This window comes from Somniosus microcephalus, chromosome 5 (genome assembly GCF_052327205.1).
Source record: "Somniosus microcephalus isolate GS21.2 chromosome 5, FLI_Smic_1.0, whole genome shotgun sequence".
NCBI lineage: Eukaryota > Metazoa > Chordata > Chondrichthyes > Squaliformes > Somniosidae > Somniosus > Somniosus microcephalus.
Genome location: NC_140991.1, coordinates 322,161,963 through 322,183,879, shown reverse-complemented (window position 1 = coordinate 322,183,879; position 21,917 = coordinate 322,161,963). Strand labels below are relative to the sequence as shown.

The following is a 21,917-nucleotide window of genomic DNA, read 5'->3' as shown; positions in this document are numbered from 1 at the left end:
AAATTCTGTAGTTCATCCATGCGATCTTTGAATGTTTGCCATTGCCTATCCACCGTCAACCCTTTGCGTGACATTCCCCAATCAATCCTACCCAACTCGCGCCTCAGACCATCGTAGTTTCCTTTATTTAAATTCAGGACCCTAGTCTCTGAGTCGACTACTTCATTCTCCATCTTAATGAAGAATTCGATCATATTATGATCGCTCCAACCCAAGGGGCCTCGTACAACAAGATTGCTAATTAATCCTTTCTCGTTACATAATATCCAGTCTAAGATGGCCTGATCTCTGGTTGGTCCCTCGACATATTGGTCCAGGAAACCATCCCTTAAACACTGCAGGAATTCCTCCTCCACAGTATTGTTACTAATTTGGTTAGCCCAATCTATATGTAGATTAAAGTCACCCATGATGACTGCTGTGCCCTTATTGCACGCTTCTCTAATTTCCCTTTTAATGCCATCCCCAACCTCCGCAGTACTGTTTGGAGGTCTATATACCACTCCCACTAACGTTTTCTGCCCCTTGGTATTTCTCTGTTCTATCCATACAGATTCCACATCATCAGAGCTGATATCCTTCCTTACAATTGTGTTAATCCCTTCTTTAACCAGCAATGCTACCCCACCTCCCTTTCCTTTTTGCCTATCTTTCCTGAATAGTGAATACCCCTGGATGTTGAGTTCCCAGCCTTGGCCACCCTGGAGCCATGTTTCCGTAATCCCAATCAAATCATGTTCGTTTACCTCTATTTGCGCAGCTAATTCATCCACCTTATTATGAATGCTCCTCGCATTAAGACACAAAGCCTTCAGGCTTGTTTTTTTAACGCTCTTACACCTATTAGAACTATTATTTACTGTCGCCATGTTTGATTTAAACCGTTGATTTCTCTGACTGCCACTTTTGTTTTTCACCTTCATATCTTGGCGGTGACTTCTGATCAGTAGGCGGGCGATTCGGAGGGAGGTTGATTGTGTGCAATGTCAAGTATGTAGCACATTGGCGACATTCATTTCTGTTTTCCCACTTCTTCAGTTTGGAGTTGATCTCTGTAGGAATTTCTCTTTGAAATGTAATATTTTTTGAGAAAGGCTTTTGTTTCTGGGAACTGGGCGATTTTGCCACTTTGGGCAATGAAGTGACAGGTGCTCCCAGTCCTGGTGTCAAACTGTAAAGTAACTCTTTCTGCTTCTCCACCAGACCCATGGGGAGTACGAGTAACTCTATGAGAATGAGCACGTTTCCCGCATTGTGAAAGAGCCTCGTGATTCACTGGACTGGGGGCTCCATCAGTGTGGCTTACCCACTCGTTCCAGATGAGTTGAGGAACTTTTGTGCATGTGTGACTCATATAGCAAGCGCCTGAACGTAACACGGGGACTTTGAATAAAAAGCCTTCTCACTGATCTCTGTAGGAATTTCTCTTCCTAATGTAATACTTTTTGAGAAAGGCTTTTGTTTCTGGGAACTGGGCGATTTTGCCACTTTGGGCAATGAAGCGACAGGCGCTGCCAGTCCTGGTGTCAAACTGTAAAGTTACTCTTTCCACTTCTCCACCAGACCGTGAGGGGCACAGGCCCGAAACATTTGGGTAACTGTTTGTTGACGACACATGATGCCTGAAGCCTCTCTTGAACTCCGTTTGCCCTCTCTGTTTAATGTGGTAATCCACCTCGCCACAGCTCCTGAACCACATCCGACTCCTGGGCGACTCCGACGACACAAAGCTGGGCGGGAGGGTAAGCTGCGAGGAGGATGTCGGGAAACTGCAGTATGATTTGGACAGGTTGGGTGATTGGGCAGAAACATGGCAAATGCACTATAATGTGGATAAATGTGAGGTTATCCACTTTGGTGGCAAAAACAGGAAGGCAGATTATTATTTGAATGGCAATAGATTGGGAGAAGGGGAAGCGCAAAGAGACCTGGGGGTCCTTGTGCACCAGTCGCTGAAGGTAAGCATGCAGGTGCAGCAGGCGGTTAAGAAGGCAAATGGTATGTTGGCCTTCGTAGCGAGAGGGTTCGAGTACAAGAACAAGGATGTCTTGCTGCAGTTGTACAGGGCCTTGGTGAGACTGCACCTTGTATTGTGTGCAGTTTTGGTCACCTTACCTGAGGAAGGACGTTCTTGCCATGGAAGGAGTGCAGCGAAGATTCACCAGACTGATACCTGGGATGGCAGGAATGACGTATGAGGAGAGATTGTGTCGATTGGGCTTATACTCGCTGGAGTTTAGAAGATTGAGAGGGGATCTCATCGAAACCTATAAAATCCTGTCAGGTCTGGACAGACTAGATGCAGGAAGGATGTTTCTGATGGCCGGGGAGTCCAGAACCAGGGGTCATAGTCTAAGGATAAGGGGTAAGCCATTTAGGACAGAAATGAGGAGGAATTTCTTCACCCAGAGAGTGGTGAACCTGTGGAATTCTCTGCCACAGAGGGCGGTGGAGGCCAGTTCATTAAATATATTCAAGAAAGAGTTGGATATATTTCTTGAGGCTACAGGGATCAAGGGATATGGGGAGAAGGCAGGGACAGGGTACTGAATTTGGATGATCAGCCATGATCACATTGAATGGTGGAGCAGGCTCGAAGGGCCGAATGGCCTACTCCTGCTCCTATCTTCTATGTTTCTATGTTTCCTCCATTAGTTTGTGGGTTTTTTGTATTGCATCCCGGGACGTTTTTCTTTGTTAAGTGCAAGTTGTTGTTGTAAAATGCACCTTTTTGTTTCTGCCTTTTAGTCCTCTCTTTCTCTTTAAGAAATAAGAAAGTGTAAAGTAACAGTCTTTCTACTTCACTAGATTGATCCCTGGGATTCGGGGATTGACCTGTGAGGAGAGATTGAGTAGATTGGGCCGATACTCTCTGGAGTTTAGAAGAATGAGAGGTGATCTCATTGAAACATGTCAGATTCTGAGGGGGATTGACAGGGTAGATGCTGAGAGGATGTTTCCCCCTGGCTGGAGAGTCTAGAACCAGGGGGCACAGTCTCAGGATAAGGGGTCGGCCATTTAAGACTGAGATGAGGAGGAATTTCTTCACTGAGGGTTGAGAATCTTTGGAATTCTCTGCCCCAGGGGGCTGAATCGTTGAGTATATTCAAGGCTGAGATCGATAGATTTTTGGACTCTAGGTGAATCGAGAGATATGGAGATTGGCGGGAAAGTGGAGTTGAGGTCGAAGATCAGCCATGATCTTATTGAACGGTGGAGCAGGCTCGAGGGGCCGAATGGCCGACTCCTGCTCCTAATTCTTATGTTCTTATGAAGGGAAAGGCAGAGAGTGAACAGCGCCAAGAGAGACCCAGAGACAGGGAGGAGGGGTTTTCCTGTGACACCTAGCCAGTCTGCACCAGGGAAATCTCCTGTTAAAATGGAACTCTTCTCCCACCTGCCCAGATTGCGTGGTGTCTCCTCCCAAGACCAGAGGAATGTCAGGACTCCTTTGGAGGATGAGCTTCAGGGATCAGTTAGGTGAAAGAGTCAGGGGAAACCAGGAAATGCTAGTTGTGTTAAATGTTTTCATCTCTTCCGTGTTCACAGTTGAAGACCACGGGTCTCCTCCGGATCCAGTAACGTTGCTTGGGAATCTATAACTTGTGTAGGCATCATGAGCAGAGAGTAGAGAGTGCTGTGATTGAGGGATAAACCCCAGAATGAGTGAAGCAGTAGTTGAGGCTCTGCTTAATATTTCTAGGATCTCTGTAAATGCAGGAGCTATTAGTACACTCGGTGGCACTGCCCGTGTGGTACTGAGTAATAGGGATTACGAAAGACTTTGGTCTATTCTACATTGGCTGATTGAAGCCGGGGCCTTGGAGAGATGGCAGCACTTGTCCCCAAGCAATGGGAGGCTGTGATGATGGGTCACGGCTTCGAACCCCCGTCACTGAGCCATCCTGGAAAGAGTTTTGTGTGTTTGGACAGGAGGCAAGGGCAGTATTGGGCTTGACTGTGATACTCCCACAGCTGAATACTAACCCAATACGTGAGTATCTTGTACACTACTTTCAGCAGCAAATTCTGGAAGGGCAGTAACTTGAGGCAAATTCTTCAAACATTTAGAAGAGTTTTCGAGATTCTTTAAGTGCTGTGTCATGCCGAAAGGAAAATGAAGGCAGTATACAATGAGGCATTGCGGGAAAATGTCATCGTCTCTCACACATAATATGCAGCATTCTTATTGCTGGCCACCCAAACATCAGTTGGAAATACAGCCCCAATCAACACTCGGGACAAAGTAAGAGAATGTTTGGTTTATAATGAAGATAGATCAAGAAAGAAATGAAACTGTTTAACAGAGGCAGAGAGTACACAAGCAAGGATGTTATGCCAAACCTTTATAAACACTGGTTAGGCCTCAGCTGGAGTATTGTGTCCAATTCTGGGCCCCACACACTTTAGGAATGATGTCAAGGCCTTGGAGAGGGTATGGAGGAGATTTACTAGAATGGTCCCAGGGATGTAGGACTTCAGTGATGTGGATAGACTGGAGAAGCTGGAATTGTTCTCCTTAGAGCAGAGAAGGTTAAGAGGAGATTTAATAGAGGCGTTCAAATTCATGAAGGGTTTTGATGTAGTAAATAAGGAGAAACTGTTTCCAGTGGCAGGAGGGTCGGTAACCAGAGGACACAGATTAAAGATAATCGGGAAAAGAACCAGAGGGGAGATAAGGAAACTTCCTTTTTTTTACGCAGCGAGTTGTTGTGATCTGGAATGCACTGCCTGAAAGGGCAGTGGGAGCAGATTCAATAATAACTTTCAAAAGGAGAATTGGATAAATACTTGCAGGGTAAAAAAATTACAGGGCTATGGGGAACGAGCAGGGGGGTGGGACTAATTGGATAGTTTAACCAAAGAGCCTCGTCCTGTGCTGTATCATTCTCTGATTCTAAGACGTATTTCCATTAAGAGCTTCTATGCTGTGTGATGATGAAGCAAAATGGAGTGTATCTGAGGAGCTTTGGCAATGACTTCCAGCCTCGTTATTAACAGTTTCTACGCTGCGTGCACTGATCGCAATATGTCGTTCATGGCACTTACTGCAAAACTACATTTTAACATGAGCCATTGCGGCTTTAGTCAGACTTTAAAAATATTTGTGCTTCGCGATAGCGATGGTGATGTGCTACTTTAAACGTGCGCCGTGCGCAATCCATTCACAAATATGATCAAAGTATTTTACCTCTATTTTGTGATCACAGAAACTTATATTACGTTGGAGCACACTTATACCCCATTACACTGTGCTTTAGTGATGTTCAAAATATGAACAATTCTTTACTGATTTTCTTCAACTTTACCTTGGGTTTTTTAATCCCCTGAGCCTAAAAATAACAACTAAAATAACAGGAATAAAACTGGGTTTTTAAATCAGCAATAAACTGTGACGTTTTAAAGTTCCTTACTTGAACATAATCTACTTTAATAGGTCTAAGGATGGAGCATAATAACTTCAGTGTGTCACACTACACAGTAATTAAGGCAAATATCACCAGCTCCTACAAAGATCTCTGTCTCATTCCGTCTCCTTTTGCTGGCTTCTTGAAATAATTCCTGTTTACTTGTGAATGGGTGGAATTCCATTCGTAAACTTTACCAGCCGTAGCTCAGTGGGCAGCACTCTTGCCTCGTGAGTCAGAAGGTTGTGGGTTCAGTTGGCTTTGGGACATTCCGAGGTCGCGAAAGGCGCTATTTTTCGCTGTATGTTTTTGTATTTTTTTCATCCACAGAAAGTTACCTATCGAGTGCACGACTGTGCGGTGCAGTCGTTGCGGTTCCAATTACCCGTGTTATTTTCATCCTGCAAGAACTGCACAATATACCAAAGCGACAAGAAGAGACTTGTGCTTGGACCCGGATCTGTTCATGTTTTCATTTTTAGCTGCATTTGTGAAATAGCAAGGTGCAGGTGTGCTCGGAAAAACTGTCTGCTGCTTTAGTGACATTGTATCTGCATTGCCTTCAAATGAATCGTGCAGAATGTCGTTCCGAGTGGAATAAACGGGTCTTACCAGTATATTTATTTTGATATGACGTAGAGTGTAGAGGTTGCAATAAGCAGAGGACTTTTCTCAACACATGGCCCTTGGATTGCTGTGCCCAGACCTTGTGATCTTCTCCCCGGCCAGATGTTGTAGACTTGATTTGCAATGGGGTGCCACTTCACCCAGTGCAGTCTTTTCTTTTTGAGCCAGTTCCTTCAGGTGAGCCCAAGGCAGCTAGGTGGACTCACGTGCTGTGTACCTGGGAGGTTAATATAAGAACATAAGAATTAGGAGCAGGAGTGGGCCATACGGCCCCTCGAGCCTGCTCCACCATTCAACAAGAACATGGCTGATCTTCGACCTCAACTCCACTTTCCCGTCCGATCCCCATTAATTTTCCCTCTTGTGCAGTTGATTCCGTGTGTTACTACCTCTAGAACTTTACTCTTTTTACCCTTTTTTAATTTCCACCCGTGCAGCAAGTTAATGCAGGAATGTGGAAACACTGGGTCTCAGAAGGACACCCTGACATACTAATGCAGAAAAATGTATCGTGCTTGTCTCAAATTCCTCCCTCTGCTGTTTTAGTGGAGCTGGCAACCTGCCTAAAATAATTAGCTTTGCATCTCCGCTAAAGCAGTAGAGAGGAATTCCAGGTGAAATTTAAGCACGTGTCCCTTCGTGCCTCGGGTGTGACATTTGGACCCTGCTGGGTAAATTATCCTTTAATGGATTGGGAGGTAAAACCGTCTAAAACAGCAAGGCCAAGCCTGAAGAGCAGTGGAACGTTTGCCTCTGAAATCGGGGACGATTGGGCTTGGCTTCGATTTCAGCCGTGGTTGAAAATGTCCCAACACCATCCGGCTCGAACACACACGGGCACAAGTTCACCAAACGGGCGGCATCGCACGTACAGCCTGCCGTATTCCCGCTCGATACCCACGCCTATTGAAGTCGTATCATTGACTGGTGGGTGGTCAGCGATGTAATACCGCCCGCCTTGCACAGCTGCCCAGTGTGAATTTCCAGCCCGCTCGGTGGGTGTATCAGATGGCTGTTGGCTCCTGGGAAACTGAACCCCAGCAAGAGTCCATGCCTGCAGGAAAGAAATGAAAGAGCAACGCACACCCTTAATGTGCCCAGTACGCCCCCTTCCTCTTTATTGTTCCCTATGTTGCCCCAGCGGCTGGACCGTAGCCCACCCCTCCCCGACCCGGAGTCTCTGTGCGCTTAGTGAGGTGATCGGCAGCACCATCAGCCTCTTGTGCCTCGTCCAATGAAAGCCTCTGCCTAGGAAGTGGGACGGTGACCAGCGCTCGCTCCAAGCTGTGCCTTGTTTTGCGCGGCGGCCCGTTTATTTCAGCGCGTGGTCCCTTTAAATTTCTGCGCACTCGCGGTATTTCCGATGGAAAAGTTTTTGAGCGGCCCGTACAGGACCGCGCAGGTTACTGCGCACACCCGCAGCTTAGCGGGAGCACTGCGGGTGACTGAACCTTGCCCTGTCATTGTCTTTGTGCAGGCACATGAAGATCCACGAGAAGGAGCCGGCCAGCTCCGTGGGCTCGAACCCCCCGTCGCCCACCAAACGCCGAAGGCTATCCATCAAAAGGAAACTGAGTCAAGAGGAAGGGGAGGCAAAGGAGGAGGATTCGCCCAGCAAAAAGGTACCTGGATGAGTTTATATTCCATTTTAAAAAGTGCACTTTTCAAGTCTTAGTTTGTGACCACGACTGGAAGGATCAGGTTGGTTGAATTCATGTCTCAGGCTGAACCAGACTGTCCGCTACCTCGCCGTCCTATCTGACCCTGAGCTCAGCTTCCCCACCCCTATCCTCTCCATCACTAAGACCGCCTACCTCCACCTCCGTAACACCTCCTGTCTCCGCCCCACCGCTTATCATCCGCTGCTGAAACCCTCATCCATGCCTTTGTAACCTCCAGACTCGACTCCGACGCACTCCTGGCCGGCCTCCCACTTTCCACCCTCCATAAACTTCAGTTCATGCAAAGCTCGGCTGCCCGTGTCCTAACTCGCACCAAGCCCCGTTCGCCCATCACCCCTGTGCTCACTGACCTACATTGGCTCCCAGTTAAGCAGAGCCTTGATTTCAAAATTCTCATCCTTGTTTTCAAATCCCTCCATGGCCTCGCCCCTCCCTATCTCTGTAATCTCCTCCAGCCTCACAACCCCCCCAAGATCTCTGCGCTCTTCCAATTCTGGCCTCTTGTGCATCACCCACTTCCTTCACCCCACCTTTGGTGGCCGTGCCTTCTGTTGCCTGGGCCCTAAGCTCTGGAATTCCCTCCCTAAATCTTCCGCCTCTCTACCTCTCTTTGCACGGTGGCATAGTGGTTAGCACTGTTGCCTCACAGCGCCAGGGACCCGGGTTCAAATCTGGCCTCGGGTGACTGTGTGGAGTTTGCACATTCTCCCCGTGTTTGCGTGGGTTTCCTCCGGGTGCTCCGGTTTCCTCCCACAGTCCAAAGATGTGCGGGTTAGGTTGATTGGCCATGATAAAAATTGTCCCTTAGTGTTAGGGGGGATTAAATACATGGGGTTACGGGGATAGGGCTTGGGTGGGATGGCTGTCGGTGTAGGGACCGGGTGCTAGGGTTTGGATGATCAGCCATGATCTCGTTGAATGGTGGAGCAGGCTCGAAGGGCCGAATGGCCTACTCCTGCTCCTATCTTCTATGTTTCTATGTTTAAGACGCTCCTTAAAGCCTACCTCTTTGACCAAGCTGTCCTAATATCTCCTTCATGAATACACTCCTGTGAAGCACCTTGGGATGTTAAAGGTGCTATATAAATGCAGGTTGTTGTAGGAGGAAACACTATGGCATTAGGGCCGGATGTAGCCGAGTTGCTTTATTTATTAGTTAAAGTAACCTTGTCCACAGAACCGCTCGCCCAGCTCTCTGACCTTTGCTCCCACAGGAGCGATGCACTGAGGTAACGCAGGTGGATTGTCTTCACTTCTCATCTGTTTTTAGAAAAACACGGGCACCGGGCTCTCTCCCCAGTGACCCACTGAGTAGCCGCACCACACAGACCCAAAACGTCCCAGACTCGATCCCGAGTCTGAACGAACCGATCGGAGTCGGGGCAGCGGTACGGGTGCTGTACACAGTCTCAGCAGCCCGCGAGCCAGCCTTGCTGGAAAGTGGACATCCGGTGAGGAGAAGATCCGAGTCTGTTGTGATGCCTTCCACAGTCGGATAGCTGACCAGCACACTCTGCCACAGCTCACATTTGGGCGAGGTACAAAGGTGCTCTGAGGCCTGTGGAACCAATGGCTGGTGAGGTGTTGATGCCTTTGAGGTGGGGAGGGAATAAAAAACAATTAAGGTAAAAGAGGCTTGTGACATTTTAAAGAGCAAATTGATGAATGTATCAGAAACAAAGACTTTCCGGGCGAGCGAGGGAGGACCAGGCTGCCCGTCAGGCAAGTGCGACTCGGTGCCACAAGCACTTTCATCCGAATACCCAGGTCAATCCATGTATTAAAAAGATGAAATTTGTCGCTACTGGGAATGCTGATTCTACATTCACTTACAGGAAGTGTCTGGCTAATTTTAGCCTGGTGCAGAGAGGGTTAATGGTTCGATAACTCAGCGACACACTAAGATCGGGCTCTGTGCTTTACTGGTGGAAAAGCTGCACAGGCAACCAGCAAAAGATCGCTTGCACTATCGGTCGAGTCACACACACTGAGCTCTGCGGATCGTTAAGGGAAACTGTGTGCGGGTGTGTCGCTAGACATCGACGTTATCATCGCAGAATAAACAGTCATTTGGTCGAATCCTGTCTTTTTGGGCAGTGAGAGTTAGCGGGGGGAGGGGGGTTAAAATCCAGCCATCCTGCGGGAAGCGAGTGACACAAGGCCGCGTAATTGCTGGGATAAAATGACTTGAGCGCAATGTGTTGATGTCTGGTAATATTCAGCGAGATTACATTTATGAACCAAAGCCAAACAAATCAGAGCAAGGGTTTATCTTGAATTGCACACCTGTGTTTTCTGTGGGCTGGGTGGAGAGCACCAGCTCCAATGGTACAAGGGTGGCGGGAAATCTTCCCTGTCATTTTTTCCCCGTGCGCGGGCCCTTTAACGGGCTGCGTGGCCCATTCTTCGCGCATGCGCGGTTATTCCCATTGGAAAGCCGGTGAGCGGCCTGCGCGGGACCTCCAGACCGCCGCGCGGCTTCACGGGAACATTGGTGGTGGGGTTGGGGGAGGGGGAATGGAATAAAATAAATTGGAGAGAACTGAATTTCTTTTAATGGGTTTTCTCTGAGCATCGCCAATCGGGTCGGAACCAGCTGGAAACAGCCCCCTACGATCATCACGGGCGACAGAGGGCATCGTGCCGGTTTTCTGGCTGAATTGATTGGGATGTGCCGGGCAGTGCATGGGTTCTGAGGAACACGCTGCGGCTAAATGAATGTCAAGATCAGCGGCAGGCGGAGCCTCACTAACACCAGCAGTCGAAGTGGCAATGCCAACACTTGCGGTGTAGCAAAGTCACCAGTCACTTTCTGCAGCCGCAATTGGAAAAAAAAATCCACATTTTTTTTAAAAAGTGGATCAAAGTCCGATGTTAACGTCCAGGAACGGAACACGTTCCCACTTCTGCCACTGTGGGGCTCTTTTCCCCGCAGTAACGCTGGTAGTTTAGGCGCTAAAGCGACTCCGAGGTGGTCAAGATGGGTTCGCCCGCCTTTAGCACAAGACGCCATCTTGTTAAAGGAGTTTAAGCTGGTGCTAAGAACGGCCGCCCCGAGGATGACTAAGCCTCTGATTACCAATTAAATTGGCCCCAACCACTCAGTAAAGAAGCTGCACAGCATTTTACTGGCTGGTGCTGCAATGACCTCTCGGCCTCTCCTAACAGCAGTGTAGATGGAAGGATAAAATTACAAAGAGATATTAATAGATTAAGCGAATGGGCAGAACTCTGGCAATTGGATTTAAATGAAGGCAAATGTGAGGTCATCCACTTTGGACCTAAAAAGGATCGAACTCTATAATAACTCTATAATAATCGCAAAATACTGCGGATGCTGGAAATCTGAAATAACAGAAAATGCTGGAAATACTCAGCAGGCCAGGCAGCATCCGTGGAGAGAGAAACAGAGTTAACGTTTCAGGTCTGGGACCCTTCATTAGGACGGTTCTCTTCTGGCTGATGGTTGTACTGCCCCTTGATGGCTATCCGTTCTCCCCAGGTCTCTAGAAGCTGCGACTCCTTGCTGTCATGTTCTCGCCCTACAACCACACAAACCTGCTTCCAGCAGAGGTAGTGAGATAATGGTCAAAGCTGTGAACCCTGGTCTGTTTCCTCTCCTCCCTCACCCAAGGGGTGCTGTGACCAATTGTAGCACCCCAGCTAACTCAGCACAGACCGTGTCTTCTGTTGCCTGGGCCCTAAGCTCTGGAATTCCCTCCCTAAACCTCTCCGCCTCTCTACCTCTCTCTCCTTTAAGATGCTCCTTGAAACCAACCTCTTTGACCAAGCTTTTGGTCACCTGCCCTAATTTATCCTTATGTGGCTCGGTGTCAAATTTTTGTTTGATAATTGCTCCTGTGAAGCACCTTGGGACGTTTTACTACATTAAAGGCGCTATATAAATACAAGTTGCTGTTTAAGTTACTTTAATTGAGAGGAGCTAGCAACACAAGAAGAAGCCATCGTGAATCCTACTACTTATGTTCTTATCGAAGATCAGCCATGATCTCATTGAATGGCAGAGCAGGCTCGAGGGGCCGTGCGGCGGAGCGGGCTCGAGGGGCCGTGTGGCGGAGCAGGCTCGAGGGGCCGTGCGGCGGAGCTGGCCTCTCGAGGGGCCGTGCGGCGGAGCGGGCTCGAGGGGCCGTGCGGCGGAGCAGGCTCGAGGGGCCGTGCGGCGGAGCGGGCTCGAGGGGCCGTGCGGCGGAGCAGGCTCGAGGGGCCGTGCGGCGGAGCTGGCTCGGGCCGTGCGGCGGAGCGGGCTCGAGGGGCTGTGTGGCCTCCTCCTGCTCCTAGTTCTTATGTTCTTAAGCCAGTGCTTTTGGAGCCCAGTGCTTGAGAAGGTGAGCTCGTTGCATGATGCAGCTCGGTTCCGGTCTGCTCCACACCTGAGTGCGAGGCACAGAGGCGAGACTGTGGCCCAGTCATGGGAAAGAGTAGAGGAGGAGATTCTCCCGGAGAGGTACTTGCATTGGCAGCTGTCCCAGTACCTCGCCCAAACGACTATTGTTAAACATTAGCAGCGGGTGTTTATTCAGGGAGGTGGGGAGGGGGTCCTGGAGGGAAGTACAGAACAGCCCAGTTTAGTTCTCACCTGATATCCGCACACGTGAACTTCGAGAGGCGGTCAGTGGTCAGCAGTCCACAGTGGGGACCCGGACTGATTTTTCTCTCTTTCCTTTGCTGGGACACTGAAGAGAGCTGCAAGGCCCCGAATATATTTTCTCCCTCAAAAGATGTCACTCGAGTCCCTGTGGAAGGTACGAAGTTCAGAAAGTGAATTTTAAACATTGCCCGACTCTCCGGCTCATCGAGGCCTGGTGAACTTGGCCTCAGCTCCCCTACCCTCAACAGGATGGCGGAAAAACCCTCTCCGAGCAGCAAGTCAGCGCACAGAACGCTGGCTCGTTTCAACTCCATGGCTAAAAGTGAGAGAGAGACCTGCACAAAAACAGCCAGATCTCCATCATGGACAGAGTGACTCAACTTGCACAAAAAAGCATGACCCACCCCATCCCACACAAAGAACCTGAAGCCCCCCTCCCCTTCCCCCTCCCTCCCTCCCTCCCCCTCCCCGATCTCCCCAACCCCCTCCCTCCCCTTCCCCTTCCCGATCTCCCCATCCCCTTCCCCCTCTCCCCCAACCCCCTCTCTCCCCCTCCCCTTCTCCCTCCTCCCCCCCTCCCCTCCTCTCCCCCTCTCCCTCTGCGGAATAACTTGCTCCGGAGGTTTTTCCAAGGTCACTCCGGTACCAGGGGACCTTGCCTGCCAGCAATGCAGCTCTGAGCACCGTGCGGAAAGTGCGAGCTCCGATAACAGGCCCCTTTATTTCCTTTAGTTTTTTTTGCCTGTCGGGTGAAGCTGAGCTTCAGTTTAAAGTTCCCCCCGAGTGGCCTGACCGAGTGCGGGAATGCAGCGCACAGACACGTGTTTCCCGAGTGGCCTGACCGAGTGCGGGAATGCAGCGCACAGACATGTGTTTCCCGAGTGGCCTGACCGAGTGCGGGAATGCAGCGCACAGGCACGTGTTTCCCGAGTGGTCTGACCGAGTGCGGGAATGCAGCGCACAGACACGTGTTTCCCGAGTGGCCTGACCGAGTGCGGGAATGCAGCGCACAGACACGTGTTTCCCGAGTGGCCTGACCGAGTGCGGGAATGCAGCGCACAGGCACGTGTTTCCCGAGTGCTCTGACCGAGTGCGGGAATGCAGCGCACAGACACGTGTTTCCCGAGTGGCCTGACCGAGTGCGGGAATGCAGCGCACAGACACGTGTTTCCCGAGTGGTCTGACCGAGTGCGGGAATGCAGCGCACAGACACGTGTTTCCCGAGTGGTCTGACCGAGTGCGGGAATGCAGCGCACAGACACGTGTTTCCCGAGTGGCCTGACCGAGTGCGGGAATGCAGCGCACAGGCACGTGTTTCCCGAGTGGCCTGACCGAGTGCGGGAATGCAGCGCACAGACACGTGTTTCCCGAGTGCTCTGACCGAGTGCGGGAATGCAGCGCACAGGCACGTGTTTCCCGAGTGCTCTGACCGAGTGCGGGAATGCAGCGCACAGACACGTGTTTCCCGAGTGGCCTGACCGAGTGCGGGAATGCAGCGCACAGACACGTGTTTCCCGAGTGGCCTGACCGAGTGCGGGAATGCAGCGCACAGACACGTGTTTCCCGAGTGGCCTGACCGAGTGCGGGAATGCAGCGCACAGACACGTGTTTCCCGAGTGGCCTGACCGAGTGCGGGAATGCAGCGCACAGACACGTGTTTCCCGAGTGGCCTGACCGAGTGCGGGAATGCAGCGCACAGGCACGTGTTTCCCGAGTGCTCTGACCGAGTGCGGGAATGCAGCGCACAGACACGTGTTTCCCGAGTGGCCTGACCGAGTGCGGGAATGCAGCGCACAGACACGTGTTTCCCGAGTGGCCTGACCGAGTGCGGGAATGCAGCGCACAGACACGTGTTTCCCGAGTGCTCTGACCGAGTGCGGGAATGCAGCGCACAGACACGTGTTTCCCGAGTGCTCTGACCGAGTGCGGGAATGCAGCGCACAGACACGTGTTTCCCGAGTGGTCTGACCGAGTGCGGGAATGCAGCGCACAGACACGTGTTTCCCGAGTGCTCTGACCGAGTGCGGGAATGCAGCGCACAGACACGTGTTTCCCGAGTGGCCTGACCGAGTGCGGGAATGCAGCGCACAGACACGTGTTTCCCGAGTGCTCTGACCGAGTGCGGGAATGCAGCGCACAGACACGTGTTTCCCGAGTGCTCTGACCGAGTGCGGGAATGCAGCGCACAGACACGTGTTTCCCGAGTGGCCTGACCGAGTGCGGGAATGCAGCGCACAGACACGTGTTTCCCGAGTGGCCTGACCGAGTGCGGGAATGCAGCGCACAGGCACGTGTTTCCCGAGTGGCCTGACCGAGTGCGGGAATGCAGCGCACAGGCACGTGTTTCCCGAGTGGCCTGACCGAGTGCGGGAATGCAGCGCACAGACACGTGTTTCCCGAGTGCTCTGACCGAGTGCGGGAATGCAGCGCACAGGCACGTGTTTCCCGAGTGGCCTGACCGAGTGCGGGAATGCAGCGCACAGACACTTGTTTCCCGAGTGGTCTGACCGAGTGCGGGAATGCAGCGCACAGACACGTGTTTCCCGAGTGCTCTGACCGAGTGCGGGAATGCAGCGCACAGACACGTGTTTCCCGAGTGGTCTGACCGAGTGCGGGAATGCAGCGCACAGACACGTGTTTCCCGAGTGCTCTGACCGAGTGCGGGAATGCAGCGCACAGACACGTGTTTCCCGAGTGCTCTGACCGAGTGCGGGAATGCAGCGCACAGACACGTGTTTCCCGAGTGGTCTGACCGAGTGCGGGAATGCAGCGCACAGGCACGTGTTTCCCGAGTGGCCTGACCGAGTGCGGGAATGCAGCGCACAGGCACGTGTTTCCCGAGTGGCCTGACCGAGTGCGGGAATGCAGCGCACAGGCACGTGTTTCCCGAGTGGTCTGACCGAGTGCGGGAATGCAGCGCACAGACACGTGTTTCCCGAGTGGCCTGACCGAGTGCGGGAATGCAGCGCACAGACACGTGTTTCCCGAGTGGCCTGACCGAGTGCGGGAATGCAGCGCACAGACACGTGTTTCCCGAGTGGCCTGACCGAGTGCGGGAATGCAGCGCACAGACACGTGTTTCCCGAGTGGCCTGACCGAGTGCGGGAATGCAGCGCACAGACACGTGTTTCCCGAGTGGCCTGACCGAGTGCGGGAATGCAGCGCACAGACACGTGTTTCCCGAGTGGCCTGACCGAGTGCGGGAATGCAGCGCACAGGCACGTGTTTCCCGAGTGCTCTGACCGAGTGCGGGAATGCAGCGCACAGGCACGTGTTTCCCGAGTGCTCTGACCGAGTGCGGGAATGCAGCGCACAGACACGTGTTTCCCGAGTGCTCTGACCGAGTGCGGGAATGCAGCGCACAGACACGTGTTTCCCGAGTGGCCTGACCGAGTGCGGGAATGCAGCGCACAGACACGTGTTTCCCGAGTGGCCTGACCGAGTGCGGGAATGCAGCGCACAGACACGTGTTTCCCGAGCGCTCTGACCGAGTGCGGGAATGCAGCGCACAGACACGTGTTTCCCGAGTGGCCTGACCGAGGGCGGGAATGCAGCGCACAGACACGTGTTTCCCGAGTGGCCTGACCGAGTGCGGGAATGCAGCGCACAGACACGTGTTTCCCGAGTGCTCTGACCGAGTGCGGGAATGCAGCGCACAGGCACGTGTTTCCCGAGTGATCTGACCGAGTGCGGGAATGCAGCGCACAGACACGCGTGTGTTTTAGTTGCTCTCAGTACAGGTGTGAGGCCAGCACTTATTACCCATCCCTAGTTACTGTGACAACTGAGCGGCTTGCTCGACCACCTCAGAGTGCAGTAAGACCCGAGCACGTCGGTCAGGCAGGGGAGCATTCGTGGAACAGTCGGGCTTTGACCCAGCACAGTCATTCCTTTCCCTCTGTGTCAGCTGAAAAATTACCAACATTACTGAATTCATGGTGGGCTTTGAACTGGACCTGTTGAGGGGCTGGTCTGCTACCCTAACCACTGCACGACTGTCCCGGATGGTGCAGCCTCAGCCCAAACCCATTTCCAAACGCACTATGATCCGGTGCTGCCGTGGCTCAGTGGGCAGCACTCTCGCCTCTGAGTCAGAAGGTTGTGGGTTCAAAGTCCCACTGCAGAGACTTGAGCCGATAATCTAGGCTGACACTCAGAGTCACAGGGGGAAAGTTGGGTGTCGCCCATTTTGGGGCTAATATCGGCCGGGCACAAAATTTAGTTTCCGCCGCTAATTATCGCCTCCGACTGCAAAATTCTCCTCCATTGCCCCTGGGGGTGATTTGACGCTAAATCAGGCGCTACACACCTCTCTTACGGCGCTAACGTCAGGGAGCGAGGCGCTACCTCAGAACGCTACCGAAGCTCAGGCGATGTCCGTTACCATGGAAGCCAGACAGACTGGCACCGTCCAGTTCTTAAAGGGGAGGGGCCATCTTGCTGGCCAGCCACTCCCTACTCATTGCAGCCTTGAATCTCGGCCTGGAGAGACCTCGAAAACAATTGTGTTGGAAGCACTAATGGATCGGCCCAGGGAAAGCGCTCGCCGCTTCGGAACCTCAAAAGTGGTGCTGAGGGCCAAAACTCCTTAGGACAGCGTTAAAACCCAAAATTTTGCCGACAAGAAAAGGCAGGAAGTTCCCGCCATTAAATAGCTCTCCCCCAGCCCCTTTCCGACGAGAAAACGTTCCCCTCTACCTGTCGTTCCTAGCGGCAGGCGCTAAGGCAGGGGGCGCGACTCAATATCCAGTCCGGGGCGTTACACGCTCGACTGGCGTCACAATCTGCGGGCGCAGGAGATCATGGCGGTAGTGTTTAGCGCTGCCGCAAAACAACTGGCCAATTTCGCGAGCGGTGCTAAAATCGCCACGCTCGGGCGCTAAGTTCCTAGCTCCCCGTTAGCGCCCCCCAGAGGTGCTAATGGGAGGCACTAACCAACCAAATTTTTCCCCCATAGTCATAAGAGTAAAAATTGGGTAGCGCCCCGAAAATGTTAGCGCTCCCGTGGCCGATTTTCCCAGGTAGCGCCCCGAGAGGGAGGAAGGGCACTACTGGAAGCGCCCCGTGTCCCTCTTGGGGCGCTGCGAGGCAATATCGCGCCGCTACGTGCTGCAGCACCACGCGCTTCAGCATGTCATGCCGCGGTACTGCAGGCCTTCCCTTATTAAAGGGGAGGGGCCTGGTGCAGCGCATCCCGGTGCCCAGCTGGGCCACCAAGGATCGGGAGTGCCAGGCTCACGGAGAGCAGCCGGCACCCCGCGGGGGGGCTTCACAGGAGCCGGGACAGCAACGGGGGTAGGTGCTGGCAGGTGGCCAGCAATAAAAATGGCCGCCCGTCACCTCCCCTTTAACTAGCACCGCCCCGGCCGCAGGTAGGCCCCCCTGACCCCGGCGGACAAAGGGTCCGGTGGTAAGTCAGGGGGGCGTCACCCAATGTTACAGCCAGGGCGCCATGCACGGTGATGACGTCATCGCCGGCGGCACAGCACTAATGGTTAGCGCTGCTGCTAACTTCCCGCTGAATTTCGCAGGAGGCGTTAGCAGCGTTGCTAGTTGATTTGTGCCCCGTTAGTGCCCTCTTAGAATGCTAACGGAAGGCGCAAATCAACCGAATTTAGCTCCCATAGAGTCATAACGGCACAGAAGGAGGCCATTCGGCCCATCGAGTCCGTGCCGGCTCTCTGTAGAACAATCCAGTCAGTCCCATTCCCCCGCTCTATCCCCGTAGCCCTGCAAGTTTATTTCCCTCCAGTGCCTATCCAGTCTCCCCTTGAAAACATCGAGTGTCTCCGCTTCCACCACTTCCGTCGGCAGCGAGTTCCAGGTCCTCACCACTCGCTGCGTAAAAAAGTTTTCCCTCACATCCCCCCTGTATCTCTTGCCCAAAACCTTAAATCTGTGTCCCCTAGTCCTTGTACCATCAACTAGTGGGAACAGCCTTTCCCCGTCTAGCCTATCCAAACCCGTCATAATCTTGTACACCTCTATCAAATCACCCCTCAACCTCCTTTGCTCTAATGAAAACAAATCAGCTTCTCCAACCTGTCCTTGTAGCTAAGATCCCCCATCCCCGGAACCATTCTGGTAAATCTCCTCTGCACACTCTCAAGGGCCTTCACATCCTTCCTAAAGTGTGGTGACCAGAACTGGACACAATACTCCAGTTGTGGCCTAACCAGCGCTTTATAAAGGTTCAGCATAACTTCTCTACTTTTGTACTCAATACCTCTATTTATGAAGCCCAAGATCCCATATACTTTGCTAATCACTCTCTCAATATGTCCCGCCACCTTCAGGGACATATGCACATTAACTCCCAGGTCCCTCTGTCCCTGCACACTCTTTAAAACTGTGCCATGAAGTGTATATTGCCTCTCCCTGTTCCTTCTGCCAAAATGCATCACCAGTACTGAGGGAGCGCTGCACTGTCAGAGATGAGATGTTCAACTTGGGTCTGGGCTGCTCTCTCAGGTGGGTGTAAAAGATCCCATGGCACTATTTCGAAGAAGAGCAGGGGAGTTCTCCCCGGTGTCCTGGGGCCAATATTTATCCTTCAACCAACATCACTGGAACAGATTATCTGGTCATTATCACATTGCTGTTTGTGGGAGCTTGCTGTGTGCAAATTGGCTGCTGCGTTTCCTACATTACAACAGTGACTACACTTCAAAAAGTACTTCATTGGCTGTAAAGCACTTTGGAATGTCCGGTGGTCATCAAAGGCGCTATAGAAATGCAAGTCTTCCTTTCTCTTTGGCTATTTTTACGTGAATTCCTCTCTCTCTCTCTCTCTTTCTCTCTCTCTCTCTCTGTCTCTCTCTCTCTCTTTCTCTGACGCTCTGTCTCTCTGTCTCCCTCTCTCTCTTTCTCTCTCTCTCTCTCTCTCTCTGTCTCTCTGTCTCCCTCTCTCTGTCTCCCTCTCTCTCTCTCTGTCTCTCTCTCTCTTTTTCTCTCTCTCGCTCTGTCTCCCTCTCTCTCTCCCTCTCTCTGTCTCCCTCTCTCTCTCTCTGTCTCTCTCTTTGTCTCTCTCTCTCTCTCTCTCTCTGTCTCTCTCTCTCTCTCTCTGTCTCTCTCTCTCTCTCTCTCTCTCTGTCTCTCTCTCTCTCTGTCTCCCTCTCTCTCTCTCTGTCTCCCTCTCCCTCTCTGTCTCTCCCTGTCTCCCTGTCTCTGTCTCTGATTCGCTCTCTCCCTTTCTCTCTTTGTCGCTCTCTCTCAATCTCTATCCCACAAGTGGCACAAAAACCAGAATGGTGTAGTTCAAAATATTGCCGTGTGTTGCCCTTTGAACCCTCTTACCACATGGTAGAGAAATAAGGAGAAAACAAGGCTGGAATTCAAGGCTATAAACAGTTAAACCTGTTGACCCCTCTCTGTCCCTCCCCATCGTTTGAGTCCAGTTGTGGTCAAGGTGCAGTTAAAGAGAGCCCATTAACTGTCTGTCGTGCTGGAAAACCATCAACATTACTGTAACGTTGAGACAATGAGGAGAAAGCTGCCCATCTTGGGTATTTAAAAAGCGAGCTGTCATTTTTTGATATTATATTACAGCCTTGCACAGACAGACAAAGGAAGATACTGTCTCCTTAAAGTGACAGCTGCGAGGCGGTAAAGTCAGTCCTCAGCCTGAGTCTCCACCTGTCTCCCACTAGAGCCTTGAATTACTCTCAATCTCTGGAAAATGCACGAGAGGCATATTATACAATAAACTGCTTGCAGACAGAAGCGACCCGAGCTTGGTTAATGAAAGCCAGAAAACTCTGGACTGCCCAAATGCCAGGATCGCTGTGAAGCCTCCAATCGGGCATCTCCTTAGCAGCGAAAGACTCAGGAACTGTCCAGGCTGTTCAGTGAAGTCTGGTGCAGTCACTAACCTTGGTGGTTGTCTCTGCTCCACCATGGGTCCTTGCTCTTTTGGCCGGCACACACTTCCCTCCCTGCTTTCAAAAGAATCCTAAAAAAACACGTTTCCTTTTGAATGTGCCGTCAGGTTCCGTCTTCCCCAACTTTTTCTTGTCCTCTTGCCCCTCATGTTCCTGGTTTCTGGCATCCTGTACAGCACTCGGGAGGGATCTCTCTGCACACGAGGAGCGTTGGGGACATGTCGAGCGCTGTTACCGAGCGTGACCTTCGAGATTCGGCCGTCGGTGCAGCAGCGTTCCTTCAGTAAAAGGAGAAAATGCCCCAGCGTGGAGCCGGCTAGCCGGCATCGGAAAGAGAAAGATGGGTTAATGTCGTTGGGTGGGGCTTGTCATCAAAATGTTCAAAAAATGAACCCGTTCTTCTCTTTCCGACACTGACTAGCCCGTTGTGTGTTATCAGCCTCTTCTATTGTTATTTGCAGCGCTGGTGATTTTCTTGTGCACTGTCATTGCAGAATATTCTCAATTCGGAAAGCGTATTCTTGCTTCCTGTGTTTCCCTGGTCATGCTTGGTAACGTTCGGTGACAGAGAAACAGACGTTAATAAAAATGGACGTTAATATAAATGGCTCGATGGCTAAATCCAGTTTACAGCTCAGGCTGGTCTCGGTTGATGCACCTTAATTTTTACACCGACTCTCTGTTGTGGTCTTTACAGGGGAAGTGGGCTCTGCGGAATTATTTTGGAAACGTATGTACAGATGTGATGGGATGCAGCTGTGGGACTGTACCAGGGAAAAAGTCCTACACAAAATGTCTGTTCCCAGCACATCTCCAACTAGAAACTTTAAAACCTGAGGCTTAGTAAAAAGAGAATGATTAGTGTGCAGGTAGCACTTGGCAAGCATTCATTGCTGTTTGCCAAGCCACTCGAGGTCATTTCCCCTTTAAGTCACAGTAATGTGTACGCAGCATCCCCTGGCTTGCAAATCATTTAAAAACCGCTCTCAATTTTGGAGGCCCGTGTCATACCAGCTGAAAGGTCACTATTAGAATGAGCTGTGCTGGTGAGGTGGCACAGTGTATTGGTGGCACTGAGCCACTGAGTGATGGGGCACGTGTTCATCTCCGCCATTGTGAGTGTCTTAGGCATTTGCCTAGGATTGATCCCTGGGATGAGAGGGTTGTCCTATGAGGAGAGATTGAGTAGATTGGGCCGAGACTCTCTGGAGTTTAGAAGAATGAGAGGGGATCTCATTGAAACATAAAATTCTGAGGGGGATTGACAGCTAATTGGCAGGAGATTGGCTAGCTAACAGAAAACAAAGAGTTGGGATAAATGGTTCATTCTCGGGCTGGCAATCAGTAACTAGTGGTGTTCCGCAGGGGTCAGTGCTGGGACCCCAACTCTTTACAATCTATATTAACGATTTGGAGGAAGGGACCGAGTGCAACATATCCAAGTTTGCCGACGATACAAAGATGGGAGGGAAAGCAGTGAGTGAAGAGGACATTAAAAACCTGCAAAAGGACATACACAGGCTAAGTGAGTGGGCAGAAATTTGGCAGATGCAATATAATGTTGGAAAGTGTGAGGTTATGCACTTTGGCAGAAAAAATCAAAGAGCAAGTTATTATCTAAATGGAGAGAAACTGCAAAGTGCTACAGTACAAAGGGATCTGGGGGTCCTGGTGCATGAAACACAAAAAGTTAGTATGCAGGTGCAGCAGG

General features: G+C 51.5%; 1 protein-coding gene across 6 annotated transcripts in view; it reads left to right on the top strand.

The window, feature by feature from the left end:
• The window catches only part of rreb1a (ras responsive element binding protein 1a), a 282,712-nt gene that overhangs the window by 199,107 nt on the left and 61,688 nt on the right, over window positions 1-21,917 (top strand). For all 6 annotated transcript variants that reach the window (XM_085989338.1, XM_085989341.1, XM_085989337.1 and 3 more), the window contains one exon: window positions 7,513-7,657. In XM_085989338.1, coding sequence (XP_085845464.1) covers window positions 7,513-7,657 — 145 coding nt within the window. The remainder of the gene's footprint in view (window positions 1-7,512; window positions 7,658-21,917) is intronic.